This window comes from Neolamprologus multifasciatus, chromosome 14, assembly GCF_963576455.1.
Source record: "Neolamprologus multifasciatus chromosome 14, fNeoMul1.2, whole genome shotgun sequence".
Classification (NCBI taxonomy): domain Eukaryota; kingdom Metazoa; phylum Chordata; class Actinopteri; order Cichliformes; family Cichlidae; genus Neolamprologus; species Neolamprologus multifasciatus.
In genome coordinates, this window is record NC_140452.1 from 21,000,445 (window position 1) to 21,025,897 (window position 25,453).

A 25,453-nucleotide genomic window follows, 5' to 3' on the forward strand; every position below is an offset into this window, starting at 1 on the left:
GCTGCTGCAGTGGTTCTCAACATGAGGGCCGGGAACCTCATTTGGACCTTTTGGGAGTCGTTTAGAGGACAGGGAATGCAAGGTTAATAGTAATAAGAATAAGGGCTATGCTAACTTTGATCTTTTATGCTCATGCCAGCATTGTTAATATGGAAATCTAGTGTAGTATATAAATATTTTGTGTCATTATGAAGTCATATAATTTTGTATTGAAAAAGTAAACTTTAAATTTTACTTTCAAACAAAGAAAGTGCTTATGCCCCCCAGTGATTATTGCATTGCTCTAAAGTTTTGGAGAGGACCTAACCTATAACCAGCGGCAGATCTAGAAAGTTTTACATGGGGGGCAAAGGAGGGGCAAGAGGTTGAGGCAGAGTGGCACGAATAAACGATTAGATTTCTATAAGCTGGGAAAAACGTATTACTCAATGTGGCTTCTTAACTTTTTTTTTCAATATGAACTTTGACCTTGGGCTCTAACAGTGAAGTCCAAGGTCAAATGCTTAGCCAACCTAGCTACTCATGTCCCCCAAGCGCTAGTATATTCTGAAGTTTGAAGACGATCCAGAAAAAATTGTGGGTAATATAGATTTTTTTTTAGAAATTTTCACAAGTGGTGTGACCTTGAACAGATTTTCACCAAAATTAAATCAGCCCTGGTATCTACCATCACTCAAAATTAACACATTTAAAAACTTAAAAACTGTGGATGCCAGAGTGCTAACAAAGAGACAGACAAACACATAGAATTAATGTTACAAATTGTTACCAATTACATACTCCCTCCTTCAGGAGGGAGAATAAAAAACAAAAACTCGACTGTCACTCCCTCTCAGCATCCTGGTAGATGCACCTATAGCCTAAATTTGAAAATCATAGCTGATCATCAGAAAAGTAGATTTTTCTGATTTTGACCTTGAGACCAAGGTCGCTAAAATTCGAACTCGTCCAACATTTTTACTCTTCTCGAGTTCTGGGTACTGGTTGCACAGCTGGAGCCTATCCCAGCAGCTCACCGGGTCGGGTCTCCAGTCCCCTGTAGGACTAAGTGAAGAACATACAACATGAATGTATGTTGTGTAACAACATGTGTAAAGTTAGTTTGGGCTATAAAGAAGTAAACGCTGTTTGCATTTCTTTCTAAAACTTGTTAACATATCTAACCTTTAGTGCTTTTCGTAGATTCACTGTGATCTGTACATTTTAATTCACTTATAATAGCAGAAGATGGAGTATGGACAAAAAAAAATCCCTGTTAAAATAGTTCTGGTTTTTCAAAATAAAAAGAAGATAGATTTAAGAGGTCACCACAGTGATGAGTGTCACATGTTTTATTTGACAGGACGTCCTTCCTGACCCCAAAAGCATTTGTCACGTCCGTGGACCTTTTGTTTCTTTAATATGAACAATGCCTTTGATTAGTTGGGCCCACCTGAGATCAAACTGGGTCACGTCACCCATGACTAATAGTGAGTCGGACGCTCCAGATCTGGACCTCGAACTGGCTTCTTCTTTTATAACCCCGATGCTAATCCAAAAATCTGCAGAGAAACTAAAACAGAACGCTCATTCCTTTGATTTTATTCACTTATTTTAATCGACACATTAAAACAAATAGCGTTGTTAGGTAAACATACATATCACAATTTTAATTACAAAACAATTTTGACAAAACTTGAAAAAATAACTGTTATATTTACACCGTTATATTTATATGCGACAGTCTGATGACAGTGGATGATTTTTGCTTTCAAAACTGAAACTAGTCTCAGTTGCTGCAGTACAGTATTTCAATTAGTCTTCGAGAAGCTGCAGTGTCAACAATCTTCACTGTTATCACTTCATCAGAAAGAAAGAAACAAAAAAGCAAACTTCATGAACGAATAAACAAGGGCACACTGATGGAGCAATTATAATTTGTGGGTTTTGATAAAGTTGGTGGACTTCAGAATGCCCCTTGGCCTAAATATTTTCTCGTTATGCCGACAAGTCACAAATATTGAACCACAATATTTAATATTTTTTAATATTTGACCTCATAAGGTCTGGGGACAGTCGCATTTGGAAATCAAAGCCATACAGGTGATCAGAGCTACGAATGCTTTAAAAAGAAAAAAATAATAATAATCAGGTCATTAATACAACTTGGCTGCTAAGGCGTGTCACAATTCATTAAAGCACACAGCAACATGATGAACAAATGATATCATAGAAGCACGATTTCGATAACATTACAGCTGTATTCATAACAGGTTCACGAGTGAAAGCTTGTTTGTTAGAAAGAACTTCAATTACCAACAACAAAGCTGCCCTAAAAAAAGCAAATTTAACATTCAAAAGAAAATTAATAAAAAAAACAAAAACAAAAAAACAAAACAATAACTCAAACTTTGTCTTCTCCCAAATAGTGTTTTTTTTTTTTATTGCTGTGCGCTGTGATTGTTACTGGGGCTGGAAGGCCTGCTTTTCACGGCTTGAACATAAACATATTAAAGCATACACACTGTGAGGAAACTGTACGTGAAGAAAGGAGAAAAAAAAAGTTGCTAAAAAAAAGCCCTCCCACCCTCTAACAACGTGTCTTAACACAATCATGTCAGCGACAGGAAAACTCAGTGAACACCGTGTCACCTTAAACTCGTCTTTTATAGCACAAATAAATTACAAAGATATACAACAAATCAATCAAACACTGATTATACACAAATGCAAAACATCAAAAATATCAAAAGCAAAAAACAAAATGGCATCAATTATATTTCCATGCCATAGAAGAGCTATAATGCTGTGAGCTGAGCTGGAAGGAGAGGCTGTGTGTATAACAGTCTGCTGTATTCACAGCTCTCAGACCAGTTTGTTCCCGCCCACCTCGGGGGTTTCTCTGCTTTCTGTCGCGCTCATCTGCGACTTTAAAACTAAAGGCAGGATGGCAAAGATCTACAAAAACCCTTCAAAGTAAAAGCATCTCTGGTGGTCTTGGCTGAGCTGAGGTCACTGAGGTGAGGTGTAGGAATGTGCTGATATTTCCTGCCTGTCTGAAAGCTCCTACTGCAGACGCACACACCACGGTGCACTGTTGAAATATTAATCACTATTCTAATTATTGAGTTTACTCAACTAATCGACATCATTTAGGTTTTCCTTTCACTTCACAGGGTTCAAGTTTAAAGCGCAGCTGCCCGCTCATGGACAGTGATGCCATCAGTGGAGATTTCGCCTCGTTCCTCTGAGGTTTACCGACGCGAAGATCCCGCCTTGTGGGCCGAACTGAAGGGCACGAGCTGTGTTAAGCATCAGGGTTAAATGTAAAAGGACAAAACAGACACACGTTGTTGCCTCCCAGTTGTCATTATTCTTTTGTTAAGCAAAGATTTGCATTTGCTTGATTTTCTTTATTCAACAGGCAGACATTACTTTTGTTTCTTTTTCTTTGCTGCCAATCACCGGCAGCATAGCGAGTGTTGGAAAGAGGCAAAGAACTGGTGCGAGCCCTGAGGTAGCAGGCGGTTTTTAGCTGAGAAGATTTGGTGGGAAAGGCATTCACCTCTGACGTCACCCCCACCGAAGAAATAAAACTCACAGCAGCATAACGTGTATATATCCTATGTATAGAGATATACGTCTATATATGAGTAAGAGATTATTATTCCAAAGTAAAGAGCTATTTTATATTTATGTTTCTGTTTCCGCTGGCTGCATACATGGACGTTAGAGGGGCTCAGTGCATTGTCACTTATCGCGAGCTACATTTTAGGATCGATTGAGCTGAAACGCCATGTGACAATAAGGCGTTTGGTGTCTCACAAGGCCTCGATTTGTTTATATGAAGCACTGAAATATGGGAGAAAAAACTGCAGCTGATCGGTAGATGGGTCTGAGGTGAGGCTGTTTGATTACACTTGGAGTGCTTGTACCTGTAATGTAAGGGAGGTGCAGATCTCTCGGTCTTTCCAGCTATGAGTATTTAAACGCTTGCAATACAGACAGTACAGAACCTCAGCCACGGCGTGTTAATGTACAGTAACGTGTGCCCCTCTGAATCCTTCACCTTCCTCCCCCTCCACTCTACATCTCCTTTTCTTTCTTGGCCTCCCGGGTGCTGCTCTTTAAGAAGTCGCTCCTGAGCAGGCGGCAGAAGAGGACGATGTTCATGGCCGTCATGATGGCCATGCCCACGCTGCCCAGCGTGTAGGCCAGGAGGGGCACCTTGTCCCTGTTGAGCACCAGCCACCGGGTCATCCAGGCCAGCGTGTTGATACGGAACACCACGTACGTGCCCAGGTTGATCATGCTGTTGACGCGGTACAGCGTGCTCGCGGCCATGTTGGCCATGCGCAGGATCTGCCTGATGTGGAGGAACACTGAGTTTATCTCCACCAGCAAGGCAACCACGGCGAAGCCCACGTAGCGGCACGACACCACAGCGAGGCCGAAACAGGTGATCACCTACAGAAGAAGACAAGGAGAGAAAACAGCAAAGAGGAACATTACAGCAGGTGAAAAAACAAAAACAGTATTATCCACTACTACTAGTTCTACCATAACTACCACTAGGATAATAAATATCACTCTCTTCTCGTCTGTGAGTGCATCTCTTTTTCCATTTTGATGCACTCACCAGCAGATTCATTAGATACTCATCTGCTCTTTAATGCAAATATCTAATCAGCAAATCACGCGGTAGCAACTTAATGCATTTAGACACAATCAAGTGAGGTTCAACGCGAGCCTCAGAATGAGCACGAAAATGGGTCTCAGTGAGTTTGAATGTGGCATGGTTGTTGGTGCGAGACGGTCTGGTCTGAGTGCTTCAGAAACTGCTGATCTGCTGGGATTTTCCCACATGACCATCTCCCGGGCTGAAAAAGAGCAAATACGCAGTGCAGTTCTCTGTGTGTGGGGTTGATCCCACAGGTCAGAGGAGAATGACAGGCTGTTCTGAGCTGATCGTAAGGCAACAGTAACCAGATATACACTTTTTATGCTGGTGTAATGCTGTGGAGAATATTTTTTTGTTGGTGTACTTCAAAAACTAGCCAGTGTTCACACATCACACCCATTTTTGCAGGAGATCCTTTAACCAGGGTCTCCTGACTCTCCCACACTCTGATATTAAAACCAGAGGCCATCGTGCTTTTGAGGTTGTGGCAACCTTATTTTGGAACAGCCTTCCTGAGTCCATCAGGTCATCTGACTCTGTTATTTGTTTTAAATGACTCCTGAAAACACATTTTCATAGGTTGACTTTCCTTCAATCTTTTATTTGCATGTATGGAAGTGCCAGTGAGTGTAGAGAGCATATATACATATCTTAAAAGCTTTTACGCTCGTCATCATTGAATAAGTTTACAAGATAATGTTTAACCAGACACTATGTGCTTAATGGAGTTTGATAACTGATATGATAAAAGAAAAAAAAAATCATAGCACTGTAACTTAATCTAAAAACATGGCAGTGAGATTTGAAGCAGTCACTTTCTCTTATCTTCTCAGCCTATCAGGAGGAGGCGGATGTGTGAACATCTGAACTTCTGCCCTGAAAACGCTGTCACTTATGTCAGGATTTTACTTAACGACCACGTGAAGCACCGCCACTCCCACACAGTGCTTATGAAAGTCTGTGATGTAACTGACATGGACGCGCCACAAGGTGGCAGCATCATCATTCAAACAACTCAAACCCTGGAGGAGTCATACTGCAAAAATTATGGGATGTTGTGAAAGAAAGAAAACAAAAAGCTGCTGTGCAACATTTTCCCAGCAGTCTCAGGTATAAAATCTGGATGACAGGAGAGCGTCTATACTCCGTTCGGCCAACTCCACAGGAGCCGCGCACATTCATCAGGCTTCATTCACACTCAGTCATTGCACCGCTTAAACTGGCTTGTTTATGCATTAGGAGGCGGACTTAAGGAAAAGCAGAAAACAGCTGCTACAGGTCACGGGGTGCTGTGATGTGTGAAGTGACAAAATGACCTTTACAAACAGGGCTGGCTCTGTTGGAGAAACATGTTGTGTTTATGTGTTTCATGTGATGATTGTAATGTAGCAAAATGTCATGTGACGCGTTCCTGTAGATTAGGCAACAAGCCATGTGAGGGTCACACCATCCCCAGAGTTGCACATGTTACAATATAGCGGATTCATTAGTGCCAAGAGGTAAAGTTCAACGTCTTCTTCTTTGCTGGATGTGTTTCATTTCCTCCTAAACTCCTAAAAACTCCTAAAAGCAAGTGCACACTGTGACCGCAGCACAGAGGAGTTACCTCACTAGATTTCATTTGAACTGTAAAAGACTATTTTTGGATTCCACCTCACTCACTCACAACAAAACACACACTGAGTAATCAGAGCACAAATAACACCATTTACCTGCCTTTAGCTCATAATGACAGTAATAACTAGGAACTGCATTTGGCAACCAACCTATGCCTCATAATGTGAAAGGCATACAGCACCAAACATTCACACACAGGTGAGATCACACACCCAGCAGTGGCCCGGTCACCCTTCTCTGACATTCCTCTGTGGCAGCACAGGTGCTGACTCCAAACCCCCCAAAATAACAAGGTGACGTGTCATGTCATGACATTTTGTCACAGGTTGCCAACAACATGAATCGATTGAGCAACTTAGTAATTAGTAACTTAGTAAGGACAAAAACCCTGTGTCACACTTAAGGACAGTGCGCTCCGTTTCCACCACTGAAAACCAAAAGGATGAACGAAAAGTCCAGACTGTTATCATTTAAACACACAACATGCACCAGAAAACACTCTCACAGGTACCAACAGAGGACTGGACACCTGCGAATCATCACACAGACGCTCCAGTGAGCAAACCCACAATCTCACAGTGAATTCAAATCTAAGTGACAATTGTCAACTCAAAAACTGCAGCTCCTCTGGAGGCCACATGAGGTTGGTACAAAAGCAAGTCAATCCCCATGCCCGACTTTAAAGGCTGCTACAAAACCCTGTTTGGCCTCCAAACATCTGTGAATGTGAGTGAAAGCTGTTGTTGCCTCCTTCACAAAACACAGAGTTTCCATGAATAGCTACCACATCAAACTGAGAGCTCTGAATCAACTCCTCTGGTGCTTTGATGAGGGCACTCACTGCCTTCAGGTTAATTTACTACAGTAAGAACAGCACAGTGGAGGGTCTTTCTTGACTGAAAAACACATCCAAGCTCTATTCCTGCTGCTAAACGCATCAATAACCCTTAGTGACCTTCTCTGTCATCTCCCAAGCACTCAAGAAGAAGAGCAGTCTGCTTAACCTGTGTAATCACCCACATATCCACACGCCCCCCATAAGCAGCCAGACTACGGTTACAGAATTTAGCAGTGGTCTTTATCCAGGCTCATCTGAAGTCTAATCTGATGTGGGTGAATAAACCACGTCAGAACACGGGTCCTTATACAATCCGGTGATAAGGTGACACAGATGGATTTAGTCTTTGTTCATTGTGTCATAAAAGAAAAAAAAACAACTACATTTACTACAACAACACCACCCGCCCCTCTCCATGGTTACTTAAAGAGAAAAATCACGTGTGTCCACTTTGGCGGTTCGCTCTTTTATTGGTGTTTGTTCATGTCCTGTCAGCCGTTGACTTAATCTTTATGTGAATACTGATAGGAGAGTGCCACGCAGGGCCAGAAAACATCTTCGGTAATACTTTTCAAGACTGCTTCGGTGGCTGGGTAATGGGTCGTAAAAAAAAAAAGAAAAAAAAAAAAAAAGAAAAAAAAAAAAAAAGGGATGTGCACAAAAGTCCCACTAAAAAAATGATCTGAATTTATTTATTCCAATGATATAATGGAGTGTGAGCAGAGTGCATGTGACGCAGGTGTCCAAACGCTCCACTTTCAGGAGTTTTAACATTGCTGTTTTGCAATAAACAGCTCTAAGAAAAGCATTCTTATGGATTGGATTCCTTCAGCTCCCCTTGTGGCCGAGCAGTCACCAGATACCAGAAAGTAGCCAAAGCTGATCCTGGTGTCTCCCATCTGTTTGTCATCCCTAAGCAATGGTGGCCAACCCCGATTATCAGTTCTGTGGTCAGTACTTTGCACTTATAGAGGGACTCCCAGTAATCCCACTCCCCCCTACACCACCGGTCTCAGGGTCTGTCGTGATGGAATTAATTCAGGATTAACTGGATTTGCCACACTGAAGCACATCTTTCACACAGAGGAGCACAGGAACACCCACATATGACCCCCAGCAGGTAACTGCACAACCCACAGCAAAATGGAATTTAAAAAAACAAAACCCCATCATACCACATTTAGCTGTTAGAGTAAGATTTTTTTTTTTAAACACATTAACATGAAAATATACTGGTTGAAAAGCTTGTTTTATATATGGGAGTGGTTAAAAAGTTAAAGGAAGCTTATCTGAGGAAGATTTTGTGGCATGATTGAGTTTTTTATGTCAAGAATGAACTTTAAGTTTAATTCTTTGAAAAACATGTTAATGCTTCATCTGCAGGAGATGATTGCAACATATAAAAGAAAAGAAAAAAATCCAAAAAGGCTTTAAATTGACCGTGGGGAGCCACTTCACTAAAATCACCAAGCTCAAACATAAACTTGAAGTTTTTTAACTTGATTGAAAAATAGTCTCATACAACATGTCTATAATAAGTTAGTAATGAACCTATATTACACACACCTGTATGAAAACAAAGCAGCACGAGTGTTTGTTGCTGCATTCTTTTCCCTGTGGGCTCAATTAGACAGACCCCGGTGAGGGACCATCACCTCTGCCCTATTTCAGGGGGAAAACGCTGGGCGCTGAGATAGTAATGATGACAGAGGTTGTCACTAATCCCAAGTTTTCCCAAGCTTTAAAGGAAAGGGACCAACCCAAAAGTGGGGCAAAGTTCATGTGATAGATGTGCAAAGACTTATATTTGTGCTGAAAATCGGTCCATGCAGGCTGAACTGACTAGAAGTACCAGAGTGGATAAACCTGATGAAAGAGGAAGTTATTTCTTCCTTTTTCAGAAATCTTCAATCAAACATTGTTGCAAAGAGAGGTAACACCTGTAAAAAAAAAAAAAGGGACGAAAGTTAGCGAAAAGATTCCTGTGACAAACCAGTTCTTTCAGTACTTCGTACTGTGACTCAGTCGGAGAAGAATTTCAGGTTTCGGTGACGTGCCGTTTGCACAAACTGAACGCTGAATAATAACTAAAGAAGGCAGGGAGGTTATTAACAAGGGAGGTGCAACGCTGTGTTTGCAGTTTACGTGTGTGCGCATGTGTGGGAGATATCACAGACATGGGAGACTAGGGAGGTGCTTAATCAATCAAACAAACCCGTCTGAGTACAGCACAGTACAGCTGTGCAACACAGTGTGCCATATAATAATAATCCTGATAAACGGATGTAGGTGCATGTTCTTTTATTGATTATTTACTGCTCTACACATATAATATATAAGCACATAAGATAGTCACAGCTCATAAAAAAAACTGTTAATGGATAGGCCGAGTCTGTCTAAAGAAGAGGGCAGGAAATGCTTAAGTGAAGCTGATGGAGAGGAAACTACAAAGAAGCTCAATGTATAGGATGCTGGAAAGTTGTTAGTAGGTACACCAGCAGTGGAGTGATGGGGAGATGGGACCATGGCATGCTAACAATCACGTGCACAATCCAAAGTTTGAAGGTTCACAAAGGCCTGTGTACAAGAATGAGGCACGGGGCCCATAACTGCTATCATGAGACCTGTGTTAACTCTGCTCAGCTGACAGCAGCACAACATCTGGTGAGTAACTGCACAAATATTTGTTCGTGCATCTCCGTGATCAGTTTAAATTGTGTATATGGCTTTCATTTGTAGCCGGGCATGTGCCATTTCAAATACAGGCTATGGAGCATCAGAGCAGGGCTCAGTGATTGGTCAGTTTTGGTGAAGCTTGAGCCATTTTCACACGGGCACAGCAGCTCTATGGCGTCCCAGCCTTTTTCACTACTACTTATTTTCCCTTCATAGCACAAAGTCTACTGTTCTTTGGATAGTATGCAAAGATAATAAGAGGTAATCCTGTAATAGGTAACTCCTGCACACATTACCCAGGTGGCACCCTTGCCTAAAAATCAGTAAATCACACACATTTCCAGGAGCGACAGCTGGGCTAAAGGGAGTGACCTCATTTTTGGACAACGTTTGGATTATCCCGACATCACTGACGTTCCTGTGTGAAAACAGCTTTGGTCACTCGAGGTTTTCAGGCACTGGCTGTGCAGAGACAGGTAGTGGTTATTTCCAGTGGACTGCATGCCTCATCAATGACCTAACTTCTGTCCGCAGTGGCCAAGGATTTGAGAAGAGCACTGATGATAGGATTTGCAGTTGTGCATGTGTTGGTCATCTTTAACCGTAAAACAAGACAGAGAAGAATCCTTAAAGTACCACAACACGGCTATATCCATAATCCTCCATTAAAGACAGCATAGGCTCAACAGACCTTTTTGTTAATAAAGAGAATATAAACCTTTTTGGATGCAAAGATAAACATAGCTTCCAGATCTGAAGTACCTGCATTTTTTACTAAAGGCCAGCAGGGAGCGACTCATTGGAATCAGACCTTTGACCTACATCAACAAACATCCAGCTATTACTCGGATTCCTTCACTAGCATTTCAGCCCCCACTGACACCTTTATCCTGTAACGCTGTAATCTTAATAACACACATGATGGAAAAGCCGGGACAACGACTCAAAGGATTCGTACTTGTATAAGATTTTTAGGAGATGCGCCTATAGTTTTAAGTTGCCTCGTTCTTGAGTTCTTGTGTTCACGCCGCCCACCTGGACAGCCATCCGGTGGGTTACAGCAATACTCCAGCTGTCTTTCTTGGCTGTGGGGTAAAAAGACGATGAAGAGGAGCGTGCTTTAGGGTCAGTGCACCTTCAGTTTATCGTGACGGGTGTGCTACCTTACGAGCGTCCCTCTGTGTTTCAAAACAACAGTGAAAATGCTCAAATGTGTCACACCTCAGCTGTGTGTCACCATCCTGCAATCTTTGTTATGTGCGTCACTACTGTGTTGCATTGTGTTATATTTATGTTGGTGTCCTGTTCACTGCTTGCAAAGTAAGATCATAAGATTTTAGTTGGTAAAATGCTTTAAAATCTTAACTAGCATGTTAGTTTGGAATATCAGACACAGACCATCACTGTGTTCACCTTAATGATTAATGATTGTTGCCTTTCTTAATGAGAGGTTGAGGCCAAAATTAGCTCTGAGGTTGGAAAGACATTTCTGCCACTCAAGAAACCCACAATTTGTCAAGTTTGAACTATAGTTAGCGCGTGCACTGGTGAGTTTTTTAAAGGAAAAAAATCCCGATGACTACAGTAGGATGGGTGAGACTAACGACATGGAAATGAAATGGTTACAAAGGTTAAATGTAAGGTTGTTCCTCCGCTGTGCTCTCACATGCTTTCACACCCACCCACACCCAATCACACGCAAGAACCTCTGGTGTTCCCACAGTAACTATCTTTTTTTTTTAAATTATTATTAGTTTTTTAAGCTTTCGTTTGAGACTATGAGGTGTGGCACTGGTGGAGAACAAACACACAGTTGTTATGTGCCCCACCTCGCTTTTTCTGACGTGACCTGAAGCTTACCGACATCTACTCCTTCCTTTGTAAACCCACTGATAGATGAATGACTCTACAAACAGCATTCCTGGTTGTTATGCCAACAAGAACAAGTGCCATTTCCCTTTTTCAAAGCCAGCCTCTTTGGGAAGCATGGCATGTGTGCTCTTTCCTGCTGTAGGCAGAAGCCACTGTAACAGAAAAGTTTCACTGACACTTAAGACTGATGCACCGTGATGGGCTTCACATTGCTCTGGCTGCTGTGCTCTCTATGGTTTTGTCTTAAAAACATTTTAAAATCCAAGAATGATAATATTATATTATATTATATTATCCAATGATAATATTTTTCCACCAACTTCTCAGGCACTACAGATGAATCAGTAACTAATTCTTGTAAGAGAAGCATGAGCAAACTTGCCAGTGTTTTTTGTTGTCACTTTACATTAGTAAGCACCAACTATGCAGGGACCCTATGCACCCTAGGTGTAGACTTCAAAGAAATATAACAGGAATAACTATTTGGCCGATGTGTTTCCAGCAATCTGTGACATTGTCTGCAAGACAGTGTACAAAATAACAAAACTATGTGACCCGGACCCCAGCAGACTTGCAAGTACGTAAGGTATGATCGAGGCATGGAGCCGTACCAGCCTTTACACTCTGTCACTTAACAAGGTCTCCGTCGGATGTTGGGGAACAAGGACATTACCTCCATTTTAATGACATGTCAGTGCAGAAGCTCAGAGAGTCACAGATTATACACAGGGGATATTGCAGAAGTTTGAAAAAGCATTAGAAAAACGTCTCTCCACCTACACCAGCACTGATGTGGAGGTTTTTGTCAGCTCTCCCACTGGTATAAATGGTGCAAAGCTTTGGGAACATCACCAATGTGATGCATGAAGGCATTCTTATCCCGAACTGTGAATTATGCAAAGTTACTCTAGTAAGCCCCAAGCAAAACATATGAAACAGGAAATGAGCAGTAAAAAAGATAAACAGATAAAAACTAGCCACTATCTGGTGCTGGACCGGTAAAACATGTGAAGCCCGGTGGGATAAGATGCTACTGCAACAGGCATAACAAACCAAGTCAAATGCCTCTACAGCAGGCAGAAAGTTCTGTATAAACAAACAAGTACAAGGTCCAAAGCATCTCTGTCATCCAAGAGAAGAAGCTGCGGTCACTGAAATTGTTGTTTTATTTTCCTACTTTGTATTTGTTGCATCATGAGTATAAACTGTGCCTGTCTCAAAAACAACGGACAAGGAAATTCTTCAGACATACCATGAGGGTGGAGAAAAAAGAAAAAAAACAGATATTATACTACCAGTGTGGAGAATCTCATTGGTATGTAGCCATGTGAGTGGGTGGTACAAGCTGCGGAGAGTAGGTGGACGAGTGGGGACGGGGGAGATGTTTGGCAGTCACACAAGGATGGAGGGGTGGAGAACAAGGCAGAGTGTGTGATATATGATGTATGGCTCCAGAACAGAAATGTGTGGAGAACGAGCGCACATTTGCAGAAGCCCACTCAGGAAGTTAGAGGTTTTGTGCTCCATGTTGCTCATGGGAGCCTGAGGTTCATGTGGAGACCAGATGTCTGCCCTCCTGTCTGGATATACACACAATCTGGGGACTTGCGGGGTTCCCCACCAAAGGGAAAAAAAAAACTGACCAACATACACATGGATACACCATATTTCATGGCCAAAATAAATATATGCCCACATTCCACTCTCTGCCATCTCATTGGCCTACTTTACTCTCAGCGTGTTGTCTTTGTATTTCTCAGGCTGAAATACGACTACTAGCAAAGACAAAAACACGTCATATGCGCTTAAAAAACGGCTGATGTTAAACTTCCAGTGGCAGAGGAGGTAAAGGCTCAACAAATTTCTGCATGTGCATCAGGAAATATTTGAGTTCTGCGGTGGAGTAAGGGTTCCTTAGAACGAATACTGGAAGGAGTAGCTGATAAAGCTACAAATGTGCAGGTTAATCAGGTTTCAGTGTCGAATGATGCAGAGGATCTGCGGCAGGCAAGGCATTCCAGTAAACATGCGTCCCGACACCAGTGACAGCCAAATAAAATATGTTCAAGCCTCTAAATGTGGCATTCCCCACTGGGTATTTGAGACAGCTGAGCTCTCCTCCCACAAATATCTGTTTTCATTCCTGGTAAACTGACACAAGGTCCATTAATATCTGATGTTTGCACAACATGAAGCAAGAAGGACTGAGCCTATCCCAGACTGAATTTGAAAACTTGGCTAAAAGGATTTTTGTGGAACACCGATAGAAACGAAATGGACACAGCAGAAGTTTCATCCAGGATTTGTCAACATCTAGAAGAACAAGAGCAACTATCTAGGTGTACATTTGTCCAATTCTTTGGTTTATTTACTTCAACATAATCAGGACATTAGTCACTTTAACCAAAGATAAGGCTGATGCAGCTCTCTGACTTATATTTAGGAGTTTACTGAGTCAGTTTTACTGAAATCTATTGGAAAGGTATGCTTTAAACCAAAAGAACCCAACTGCACTTTGTTTACAGCACTATAATAACACAATAATAGTGTTGCAATAATTCAGAACTAGGTAACCATGTAAAACTATTTAATTACATATATCTTACTTTTACATATAAGCTAAAAGTAAGAAACAGCCTAGTATTAACAATGTTTTTAGCCAAGTAATGTATAGGGTTATCATAACAGATTAAACTGAATGTAAGAAACTAAAAGGTTTTATTATATTTTCTGGTTATTACAAAAAAAACGAATACAAATGTTTCCAGGTACTAAACTATTGCAGACATGTGCCTAGTACTAATGACAACAACATAAAATATGTTAAAGCCAATAAACAAAGGACAATTTTTAGGATATAAGGTTGACTTAATTTCAGCATTACACATCGTCATCATTACATCATTATACTAAAAATATTTAGTTTCAGATTGTTTGCGAGTCATTATATTACAATACTACTATTGCCAACTGGTTTTACCTCATAGGTATTGTTACATTAGAATCTACATTATCACTCCCAGTTAGTTTAACATTACCCAGCAGGGTTATTACTTGGTTTTACCTTGTAATTAAATGGTAAAAGCTATTACATAGTTATGTCTTAATTTAATTGTTTCCCCCCAAATTACTGAGTTGTTGTAATAAATTATTGGTGAACCTATTTTAGAAGTAATGTGACAGATGATTAATAGCTCCATATTTCACTGTATGTGTGATCTGGGCTTTTTATTGCAATATTGGAAATAACAGAGCAGCTGAGAAGTTAATGGCTCCCTCATTAACAATCCTATAATTCTGCATTTGTGTTTAAAACACCAACTTGAGCATTAGAAGTATTACATGGGACTAATGTGAGTATACATGATGAGGAGGAAAAATAGTAGAATCATCATCATCATCAATACTATACTTAGATTTGGGTTTTTAAAGGGCTACAGCAGTCAGGAAGCAGTCAGTTAACCTGTGAAGCCCTGATCTGCTTCAGAGAATTGTCTGCTATGGTACGGCTCACTGAAGATAACTAAATTTTGCCTAATGAGAGAGGGATGACAGACATTTATGAAAGAAAACATGCCGCAAAACGTAAAATCCCCTGTGAAGGAGCTGTGAGTTTATCTGTGCTTCTACTGTGTATCATCATTAAAACCAATATATATTGTTACTCACATGCTTTCAGGCTTCATGGAAAAAAAAAAGTCTGTCTTACTGCGTCTGGCTGGCGTCCTTCTGCTTTTTAATTATGTGCTCACAGTTTCCGAGAGTCATGAGTAAATATGGCTGAAACATACTCATCGTAGGGGTGGGTGTTTTCTTTAAGCGATCACTTTGGTACAGTTTAGCTCAAACAAAGGGAAAAGAAATTGACATTATTTAACTATGCCCTACTCTAGAAAGCTCTGCACAATATTTTTATCACATATTAAATATACCATTGTAGGTACACATCTTTGACCCTTAGAAGAAGCCACCTGACTCCTGTCAGAGTGATCAGGCCTTCCTGTTTTGCAAAGGAAGCTTGAGTTTACGGCAGACAGGATCTCATCAGGCCCGAGTGAGTGCGGCAGGGCCCACATTTTTCTGAGACCGAAATAAGAAGCTGTATTCTGCATAGCAGTCAATAAGGAGGAGGGGAAAAAAAACTTTCCATGGAGAGTTTGACTTATTATTTCTCCTGGACCGCGAGAACAGATCAGCAAAACTGCACTGAAGTTAGTGTGCACTTCACGTTTACAAGACCTAGCAGCAGGTGTGACCACAACTGACATTCAAAATGTATTTTTACACGTGTTTCCACCTGTACAGTCAACAATATTTAGTCAGAGGGTTTGTTTTGCCCATGGTATTTTATGGCCTACATAAATCAGCAGTCAACATATAAGGATAAACACATTTTTTTAAACACATGTTCAAAACTTTTCTCTAAAGACACACCCTCCCATATTTTCCAATAACTTGTGGACAATATGGGAGGGTGTGTCTTCCAGTCACACAATTGCTCTACATGCAGCATGGCATATGCACATTTTAGTTTGCATGTGTCACTGCTCAGGCAAAGCCAGATTGTACACTGTCTGCAGCAATGGGGAGATGAAATGCAGGGGGAATATGAATCAGCTGGCTGCCCATATGAGCTGAAGATTAACTAGAGAGCAGCCTTTTGTTCTAGGACTGCATGGCCAGCTGGTCTTACTGGGTTCAGGTCTTAGCACACTGGGAAAACTCCTTGGACTTGGACTTCAGGTGACTGGTATGTGAACACCTGACACAGTAACCTTCTGTATACCATATGCATTTGAAAGAAACAAGGAAAAGAGCAACAAAAGTAGAAAAGAGTCAAGATGATGTCAATATTGCGAAAGAGTTGAGGGAGGATTGCTTAACGCTGAAATGAAGCGGTGGACGTCACAGAAAAGGATGAATGGTACAATTGGGAAACGAAGGGTGTAAAGAGATTTAGTTTGCTGAGAAGCACAGAGAGCTGTGTGAATGGCCTCCCACGCTCTAATGACAATCCGAAGCCAGCTGGCCTGGCCAAAGCACCCATTCACTAAACCTCCAGGAAGTGAAAGAGAAAAAGACGAGACTTTCAGAAAAACGGGAAAACAAATATCTCCTCCCAGTTAGTCCTTTGTCACCTACTGACAAGTGATGCTGGAGCTGTTTCCCACAAATAATCCAAAACATTTGAGAATTTCTAGCAAAGCTCATTTCTAGCTCCATCTTGACACTGTTTTACTCCACAAGAGTATCTTTGCATAATAATCCATCTTTACCTTACACCTGCCCTCTCTAAATGACAACTTTCTTCTGATTGGCTGCCCTTCGGAAACAGCAGCTTTGAACTGTAGGTTGGTGAGCTGGTAAGGACAGTGATGTCTGAGTTGAATAAGAACTAAAAAACAATTTTGCCAAAGTTTTATTAGCAAAATAATGCTGGAAAATAATACTTGAAGTGTTACCCGGCACCTATAAAGCCAGACAAAGATGCACACTGAGAATCCCCAGAAAAATCAATCAATAGCAGCCCTCCATTCCAATATTTCCAATGTTTGTTATCTTAGTAGGATGCAGTGAAGTTATCTCTCAAAACTATGTCCACAAACACATTTAGTGAACAGTTTCTGACACCTAAACACCAAATAATCTATTATTTTGCCCCAAATCCTGGTCCAGCAAAACTGTTGGATATGAGCACAGCCATAAAGATGGTGTTGCTGGGAAGTTTTCTTTTTTAATGCTGTGCAGACTGAGATTGACCAGTGGTTTCTTGTAAACCTTCCAAAGTTTAATTAACTGCAAATTTGCTAGATGCAAGTATTTCTCCAAGTGCAAGTGTTTGCATCATTACTAATAATTCAAAGAACACACATGGTTTGACATTGGCAAGTTAGAAGAAAAAGAGATTAATAAAGTCTATTTTTTGCATGTTAATCTAGAGCCTTTGAAATTTTAGGAAACACACACACAAAAAAATTGCACTCTAGCCACTGAGTACAAACTGAATTCATCCTGCCGGGTCAAGTGCTCAGTGACCACTTTGATAATGACAGTGTCCTTCCAGCAACCCCCAAAGAAAATCTCAAATATTTTTTGTATTATTTGCTTATGCACACTTTCTGTAATTGATCGGACATTCTGGTGCTGTTTCAGGGAAAACTTTTGAATCCATCAACTCCTCTGAGCAGACTTTTGTTGTGGCATCATGTAAAATAACTAATAATTCACAACTGAAGAAGTTTTCTTAAATTTCAAATGAGGGATTGGATTAACTATCGAAGATGGAGAAGAAAAGTTCGACTTAAACGTGAGGTGGAAAATACAATAACAACGCGAACACTACTGACCAGCCGTCAGCTACATTATCAAGTGATGGGATTGGTTGAAACGGGGCCTTAACATGGCTGTCAAGCTGTGTGGCAGAACAAAGGAAGCGCACTAACAAAGGGGACCATATTTATCTTCATGTGCTCTCAGTGTCACCTCACACCGGAGACTGTTTTTCCTTTGTTCAGCTTCACTCTCAAAAACCCACCAAAACCAGCATGCTGGCCTGGATGCATGTCGGGCGTTGTCCTAAAACAGCACTTGATTCAGGCGGATTCATTGCTCTTTGGCGATTGGTTAAAGGAAAAAAAACCCCAAAAACAAATCCTCACAGAAGAGTGGAGACAATACCAGATCGATGATGCATGTCAGATATCAGAGAAATGACGTGTATAAGGAATTTCGATGTACTATCTTGGAATCATTTGCATTAAAAAACCATAACGGATGAGCCAAAAATATTCCTGTATATTTCTAGCGATAGCATTTATTTATAGCATTTCCGAAATACAAAGAGTTGTTTTTTTAACGCATACTTTACATCTACAAATATGCAACTGGAAGATCAGCGTGATAATTGTCCGGTGACCTGCTTTTTAAAGTCTGCAGAAAAATACTTCCACACAGTTTATTAACACCCAAACAGAGGCTTAAATTGTGACTGCTGCACAGTACAAATCTGCTCCAGCCCTGGCAGCAACCTGCATCTGATAAAATTTCAACAAAGCTCTTGCCAGTAATACACTTACACTAACAACAGAAAGAGCTTGGCAACAGAAAGCAATACACAACACCTGCATGGTCCTGGATGTAGGTCATGCAGTCAGAAGTGTGGAGAGAAAATAATCAGTGAGGATGTTTTGGGGTTTTTTTTCTCCCTATATTGCCACTTCATCTCCTTTCCCTCTTTAGAGCAAAGCCGGAGGAAGGGTCAGATCATCTGACCTCCACTTCCCCTCAGGAAAATATGCCAGCATGCTGGGGGTCAACATGCCACTAAGATGCCCGGCTTTCACAGGAATGTGATAGAAACAAATGAGTGGTTGAACAGTGAGTGTGAGGGGGGAAGTCAGGAGGACTTCAAAGTTCACAAAAAAGCAGGTTGAAGTGAAGTGGAGGGAGGCTGTCGCACTGGTATGATCATCTCTTTAGTCCTCGCTCTATGTTACTTGACAAGAAAGACCGGTATTTTGTCTTTCTCGCAGGTGCACCAATACTCTGAGCTGAGATCACTCTGGAAGAGGCCTCTCTTATAACGTGAAACAGCTTTAGCCAAGATATGACATCATTTGTCTTTTATTTTTATTTTTGAACACATACCACGATGTGATGAAAGAGCAGCTCCCAGGACTGGCTCAGCTTCTGGCTCCTCAACATGTCAAAGAAGTCACAGATGAAGTAACCTGTGGACACAGAGAGCATTTCGTTAATCACTCGATCAATCAAGCCAAACGCACCAGATTCCTCTGACGTCATTGGACTCGAGCTCATCCAAGCGTGTCTGCTTCTGTGACGGCAGCGAAGGTAACCAAGATGCCTCTTAGAGAGAGCCTATTCATATCCTCCGCTGCTATGCGCCCCTGCCTGCTATTAGCCGTATCCATGGTGACAGCTTTTTAAAATGCTGAAAACATAATGAAGGCTTGAGGATGGGGACGGATGGGGTGTGAGAGTGTGCGGGGCATTCATCGATGCTGGATTTAACTCCATTATGTTGGAAATTTGACACCAGGACCCTTCTGTCAAGCTTGGGTTCCACTCGCCATAAACAAATTAGCGCCCACCACAGATTAAATAATCCATGCGGACTGACATCAAGCTTTTAATTTACGCGTTTCTATTATCTGATCACCAGTGTAGTCTTTTAGACACCAGCTTTTTCAGCTTCAAAGGTTATTTTCAGTCAAAGTCGTGACCTGCCAACTGGAACACATGACTTGCTGTGTTTTCATAATGATTCATTCAGTATTGTCTGACACACAGGTGTGAAAAAGAGGAGTGACAAAAAAAAGAACAAAAACAAAAAGGAGGGTGTGTGTGTTTTGTTTTTTTTTTTTAAATGATGGGCACAGCTCCAGTGTAAAGCTGACACAGAACAATCACCAAAGCTCAGAGAGGCAGAGAAGATCAGTTTCTACTGGATTCTTCTAAATGAGCTTGATTGTCATGCTTACATTAGCGGGGCATTGCTTACTTAAGCAGGGGCAGTCAAACGGTGTGATTTTAGGGCCGATACGTGACTTCAGTGACTTTGTTGAAAGACTTTCATAAGTAAGAATCTGAAAACTGCTTTTCACAAACGCTGTCCATCTAATCTGTCTGAGCTGGAGCTGTTTTGCAAAGAAGAATGGGCAAGAATTTCAGTCGCTAGATGTGCAAAGCTGGTAGAGACATACCCTAAAAGACTGGCAGCTGTAATTGCAGCAAAAGGTGGTTCTACAAAGTATTGACTCAGGGGGCTGAATAATTACGCACACCCCACTTTACAGTTATTTATTTGTAAAAAATGTTTGGAATCATGTATGATTTTCATTTCACTTCTCACGTGTGCACCACTTTGTATTGGTCTTTCACGCGGAATTCCAATAAAATTGATTCATGTTTGTGGCTGCAATGTGACAAAATGTGGAAAAGTTGAAGGGGGCCGAATACTTTTGCAAGCCACTGTAAATCAGTACAAATGTTGCAGAAGGACCAGAGCTGTCCTGTAAGGAAACCCACCAACACTGAACACCTGAAGTTGTTATAGGCACGGGAATGAGCTGGAGTACTTGAACTGCAAGTATAAAAGATTGACACAACAATTTCTCCATCCGAAACTCAAATTTTTGGCCATTCTCTCAAAATGCCAACTTACTGACTTCTGAGAAATTAACCCGACATTTGGAGTTATTAACTCAAAGTTACAACTTCGCTCTGTTTTGGGAAAATGTTATTTTTTCCAGTGGCAGAAAAACACCTTCATAGATGGGTGAAGCCTTAAACCTCCATCCTCTTAACTCCTAATGAGAGAGCTGCACATGGGCTGCATACAGATTTGTGATCATACAGAGGTTTATGGGAAAACTCCACAATATCCTGACCTCTATAAACATTTTCCTGAGCAGTTTATGGGCTCAGGTCAGACCGAATAAAATATCAAGTCCATTTTATAACTTGTGCTCATTTTAAGTGTCTGAGCAGAGGATCATCCAGGCTCATTGGCTAATAACTCGCAAGTGGTTAGCCAGGGAGGATGCAGCACTTACAGTCAGTAAGACCCGCCCCTTATTACTCATGGTTTCAAAACACCAACATGGCAATACTTAGTGAGGTTTCATAACAGAACTTCATGAATGGGTGAAGTCATAGAAGCTACGGCCATCTTTTATACTGTACTTACGCACATGTGCTCACAAACTTTCAAACAACAGGGAATAATAGAATTTTTTTAAGTAAAAGTATACACAAAAAATCTCCCAATTTAAACTAAGTTTGACAGGCGGTTGGAAGGAGATGCACAACAGTACTTAAAAAGTAAAATAAAATATATATGGCATGAATCGTGTTATGCTTATCACTGTATAATGAGAAAGCAGGATATTGTGTTAAATTTTTATCTCAGAGACAGCTTTATGTACTGGACAAAAGTGGGGAACCACTGATGTCATGTTACTGTGAGGTCTGCAGTGTGGTAACACAGCGAGGAACAGTGCACAAATCTGCTGCCCTAAAGTCTCTGAAAACCTGCTGAGGGCCCAGAATCACTCCACATTTCTGCCTTTCTGTGGTATCTGATGTGGACAGCTTGCACACATCAAGTGACTTTCTTTGCACAGTTGCCGTCTTGGTCAAGTCACGTGACTGTAACAGGGGTTACACCCAGTGCTTGGGACCGATGATAATGCCCCTCATTGATCTTCAGATCCCAACACTGCTCCTCGTTTTCCTCCCCTCCAAAGCAGCGTTTCCTGAAGGAATGTCAAATATCCCGGGAATCCTCTGTTAGCCCTCGCTGGCCCGGCACAGATCCAATAAATGTGCAGAGTTAAGAGAGCTCACGTGCCAAAGGCTGCTCCAGAATACTCAAAGCATTAATGAGGAAAAAGTAAAAACAGAGCAAAGTTGCTATTTTAAGAAATCGGGGTAGCAAGAGCACCTTGGTTTGAAAGATCTTAATGAAATCAGGGAAAATCGAATTTTTGCAAGTTTCTAATCTGGTTTAGAGAGCTGATGGTAAAATTCAATGTAGCCTACTTGATACACAGTATGTGAACTTCAGCTGAGCTTAATTGGTTCAGTCAAACGCAGTTTTAGGTTTAAACACATCCTGGTAGCTGCTACGATGATATTGATTAATTTAATGGTAAAAAAAGAGAGCAGGTTAAACCTGTGGTTTAGCTTATTCACTATTTCAAGGCTCTAGAGTTTAAAAATGCTCATTTTAATGTCCACACCATTCTGATTTGGTCCGGTATGATTCAGATTATCTGATAATATATACTTTATTTATCTCAAAAACTGAGAAATATCTCAAGTTTACAAATTAGCCTAAATAAAGTGGAAAATATATGTGCAGCAGGTAAACAAACATTACAGAAAAATCCCTCACATGGGGGATAAAAGTGAGAAAAATAAAAATAAAAAGTAATTTTTTTTATAAACTCAATAATTGCTGTTGAATATACTTACGAATATATTTTTTTCAGATAAAGTAAAGCAGACTTGCCTTTTTTGAGCAATCTTTGAGTCAAACCATGCACGTTCGACCATGTAAAAGTTGACTTATAGACCTTTTTAATCATTTGCTAACAGAGCTGTAGCAATACAAACAATACTATTTGTTTCAGTCTCATTTCCAGCATGGACTCTTTACACTCCTCACCGGTTACCCAGTTCTCACCTATGACCCTCAAAAATCGTGTTTTTTTTTTTTTAAATGGTGGCTCACGATCTAACAAATCTGTTAGATGAGTCAGGTGAATTAACCAGCGTAACAACAGCAGGGCCGCACAGTAGCTCATCAGTCAGTGTAGGTTTGAAGCTGTCCCAAAGACCTGCTTGTCAGGTTATCTGGTGATTCTGAAGTGGCTGCTGGAGTGGCGGTAAATGGTTATCTGCTTCTCAGTCTGTTAAGAAAAACGATGACTGGGTGTGCCGGTGAGAGACGTGTGCAGAGGGTAAAAGTAATAAATCAGCCCTGGATGAAGGTTATATGTCTGAACCTATGGGTGATAGTGCTTTAAAAAAAAGGGGTAAAAAGGTAAACCTGCACAGCTCGTGCAGCAGCTGCACCTGTTACTGGACCTCTGGGGCAACATGTAACATATGTGCGGCATTACAGTTATTTTGTTTGAAGCTCTGAAGAAGTTTGACTTACTCACAACCACAAGCATAAAAAAAAACTCAGTAGTGGTTTAATTCTGTAGCAAAACAACAGCTGTTTCCTAAGATGGAGATATGGCCAAACTGGAAACTTTTAAAACTCAAGTGGTTCAAACTGATGTCTCCAGAGGTTGAACATGCACATTCTGACACTCCTACCCACATCTGCTGCACTAAGGGATCAATTAAATAAAAACAAAAAAATGCATATAAAGTACATAAAAAAACTGAATTAAATAGATAAAATCAAGAAAACAAATATCTAAATAATAAAAAATGAAAATGTAACTAAAATATCGAATCATGATTAGTTTTATTTAAAAGAAATAAAGAACAGTAAGCCTAGCTCTGTTAAAGCACTTTTGTTTTCATTTGTTGAGATGAAATTCATTTAAAAAGGTGCCCAACTGGTTAATCTAATATAGATAACTGCCAAGCTATGGCTCGGATTTGCCCGTTAAAATAAAAGGTTTTACATAAACGACGTAAGCCCTTTAGTCTGGAGCTATTTTGGCGCCATCCAGGAATTAGATTTCACACTTTCCCTCAGGATGGTTGCACTCAGTAAAACCGTACACAGTTATCTCGTAGTTGTGACGCTAAATAGGAGACTACTCACCGATTGAGAAAGATACCAAGACATGAGAAAACACGGAATGAGTCTCTATGAGATCCTCGGCCATCTGCGGGTGCAGGAAAAAGCTGGAAAAAACGGATTGACAGCGGTTCAGATAAAGCTTTTCCAAATGCCTGGGTCAGTAAGTACGCTTTTTTTTTTTAACACATGGGGTCATAGGGATAAGCAGAATAAACCATAAGCTATGTAAACAGTGACTAAAAAACAAAAACAAACAGCATTAAAAATACAATCAAATACAGCCGTGTTTAAAACCACATTATGGACCCATCCCTGCGCATCCATCTGTGCGCACAACCGAACCAAAAGCAAATCCCAACATTTTCCTTTCCTCCAAGCAGATCCACACTGAATTAAAAACTTAACTTAACTTCTTACCAAAGCACTGCCCACGTCGCGGTGATCATACTGTGCACACACGATGTGGAGATGTTTCTCCATTTCCAAACGTTCCTGCAGGCAGACTCGGGTGTGGGGAGTTTTCCGACCCCGCTGTTCACGAACTTGAAAAATCCCACAGAACCCCCGATCGTCAAAATCACGGAACCCAACTCCATCGCGAAAAGGTTTGGTCCACGAGGTGAAGACTTCAAAAGCCACAAGTGCCTCCCCCCTCAGTCTCCACGAAGTGAGTACTGATATATATATATATATATATATATATACGCGACAGTGGTGGTTGTGGCTGTGCTGCTGGCGACCGTGGCCCAGACAAACACGACAGCGGGCTTACTTGTTTGCGACGACCCAGACAGTCACGTTAACACACCGGAGAGCCCCCGATCAGCTCAGGTTGTGAACGCACGGCTTGGCGCTTATTGTCCACAGAGAGAAGGCGTGGACGCGTCTGGTGAATGATTTCCCGCTGACATGCACTGGACGTGGAGTGATTTCTCTCTCTTTTTTCTTTCTTCTCCCTCTGCCTATAATAATCCCGTAAAGAACAGGTCTGCGATCACAGGAAGAACCGGTAGGTGTGAATGGAAGCTATCGGGGTGATGCCCTGTTTCCAGTTGTGAAACCACCCTGTTGTAAAACCTCGTCCGTGCTTGTGTAACTTTTTGACATCAACACACCAAACAGCAGCTTCTCCCCGCCCTACTATGAAGGAGCGCGGCCAAGCTCGTTTTCACGTGTTGTGTTGAGTTCACGTGCTGTCCGAAAAGCCTCTCATAACTTCTCTCGTAACATTTACGGGCTTCATAACGACTATAAACATTATAGGTATGTGTACTTTAGACTTTGCTGCTCTGAGAGGCTCTGCGGGACAGTGTTTTAGTGAATTCAACACTGCCTATTTTACTTTATAAAAATAAAGAAATATCTTCTTTATTTGGCTGTTTCCTTTGATGGTTGCCACAGTCAATCATTTGCCTCCAACCTACCCTATCATCATGCACGTTCTCCTTCACTACATCCATGAACTTGCTCCTGTCCATTTTTGACATCCTTTTGTCCACCA

At 41.1% G+C, this 25,453-nt stretch overlaps 1 protein-coding gene across 1 annotated transcript; it reads right to left on the reverse strand.

Annotated features, from left to right (window-relative positions):
- Nucleotides 1-3,414: 3,414 nt before the first annotated feature.
- On the reverse strand, nt 3,415-25,070 carry tlcd2 (TLC domain containing 2). The gene is made up of 4 exons (XM_085131715.1): nt 24,370-25,070; nt 23,974-24,056; nt 19,311-19,393; nt 3,415-4,446 (listed from the first exon to the last, which is right to left on the reverse strand). The coding sequence occupies exons 1-4, from the start codon at nt 24,546-24,548 to the stop codon at nt 4,066-4,068; spliced, it is 726 nt and encodes a 241-aa protein (XP_084987841.1). The 5' UTR covers nt 24,549-25,070; the 3' UTR covers nt 3,415-4,065.
- Between the last annotated feature and the right edge of the window lie 383 nt (nt 25,071-25,453).

Bases quoted from the DNA above. Each gene is read 5' to 3' on its own strand.
- tlcd2 (XM_085131715.1), bottom strand. From the start codon at position 24,548: ATGGAGTTGGGTTCCGTGATTTTGACGATCGGGGGTTCTGTGGGATTT. The intron at 24,057-24,369 runs GTAAGAAGTTAA...CGTTTTTTCCAG, and splicing joins GCGACGTGGGCAGTGCTTTG to CTTTTTCCTGCACCCGCAGA. The intron at 19,394-23,973 runs GTGAGTAGTCTC...CTGTGTCCACAG, and splicing joins CTTGGTATCTTTCTCAATCG to GTTACTTCATCTGTGACTTC.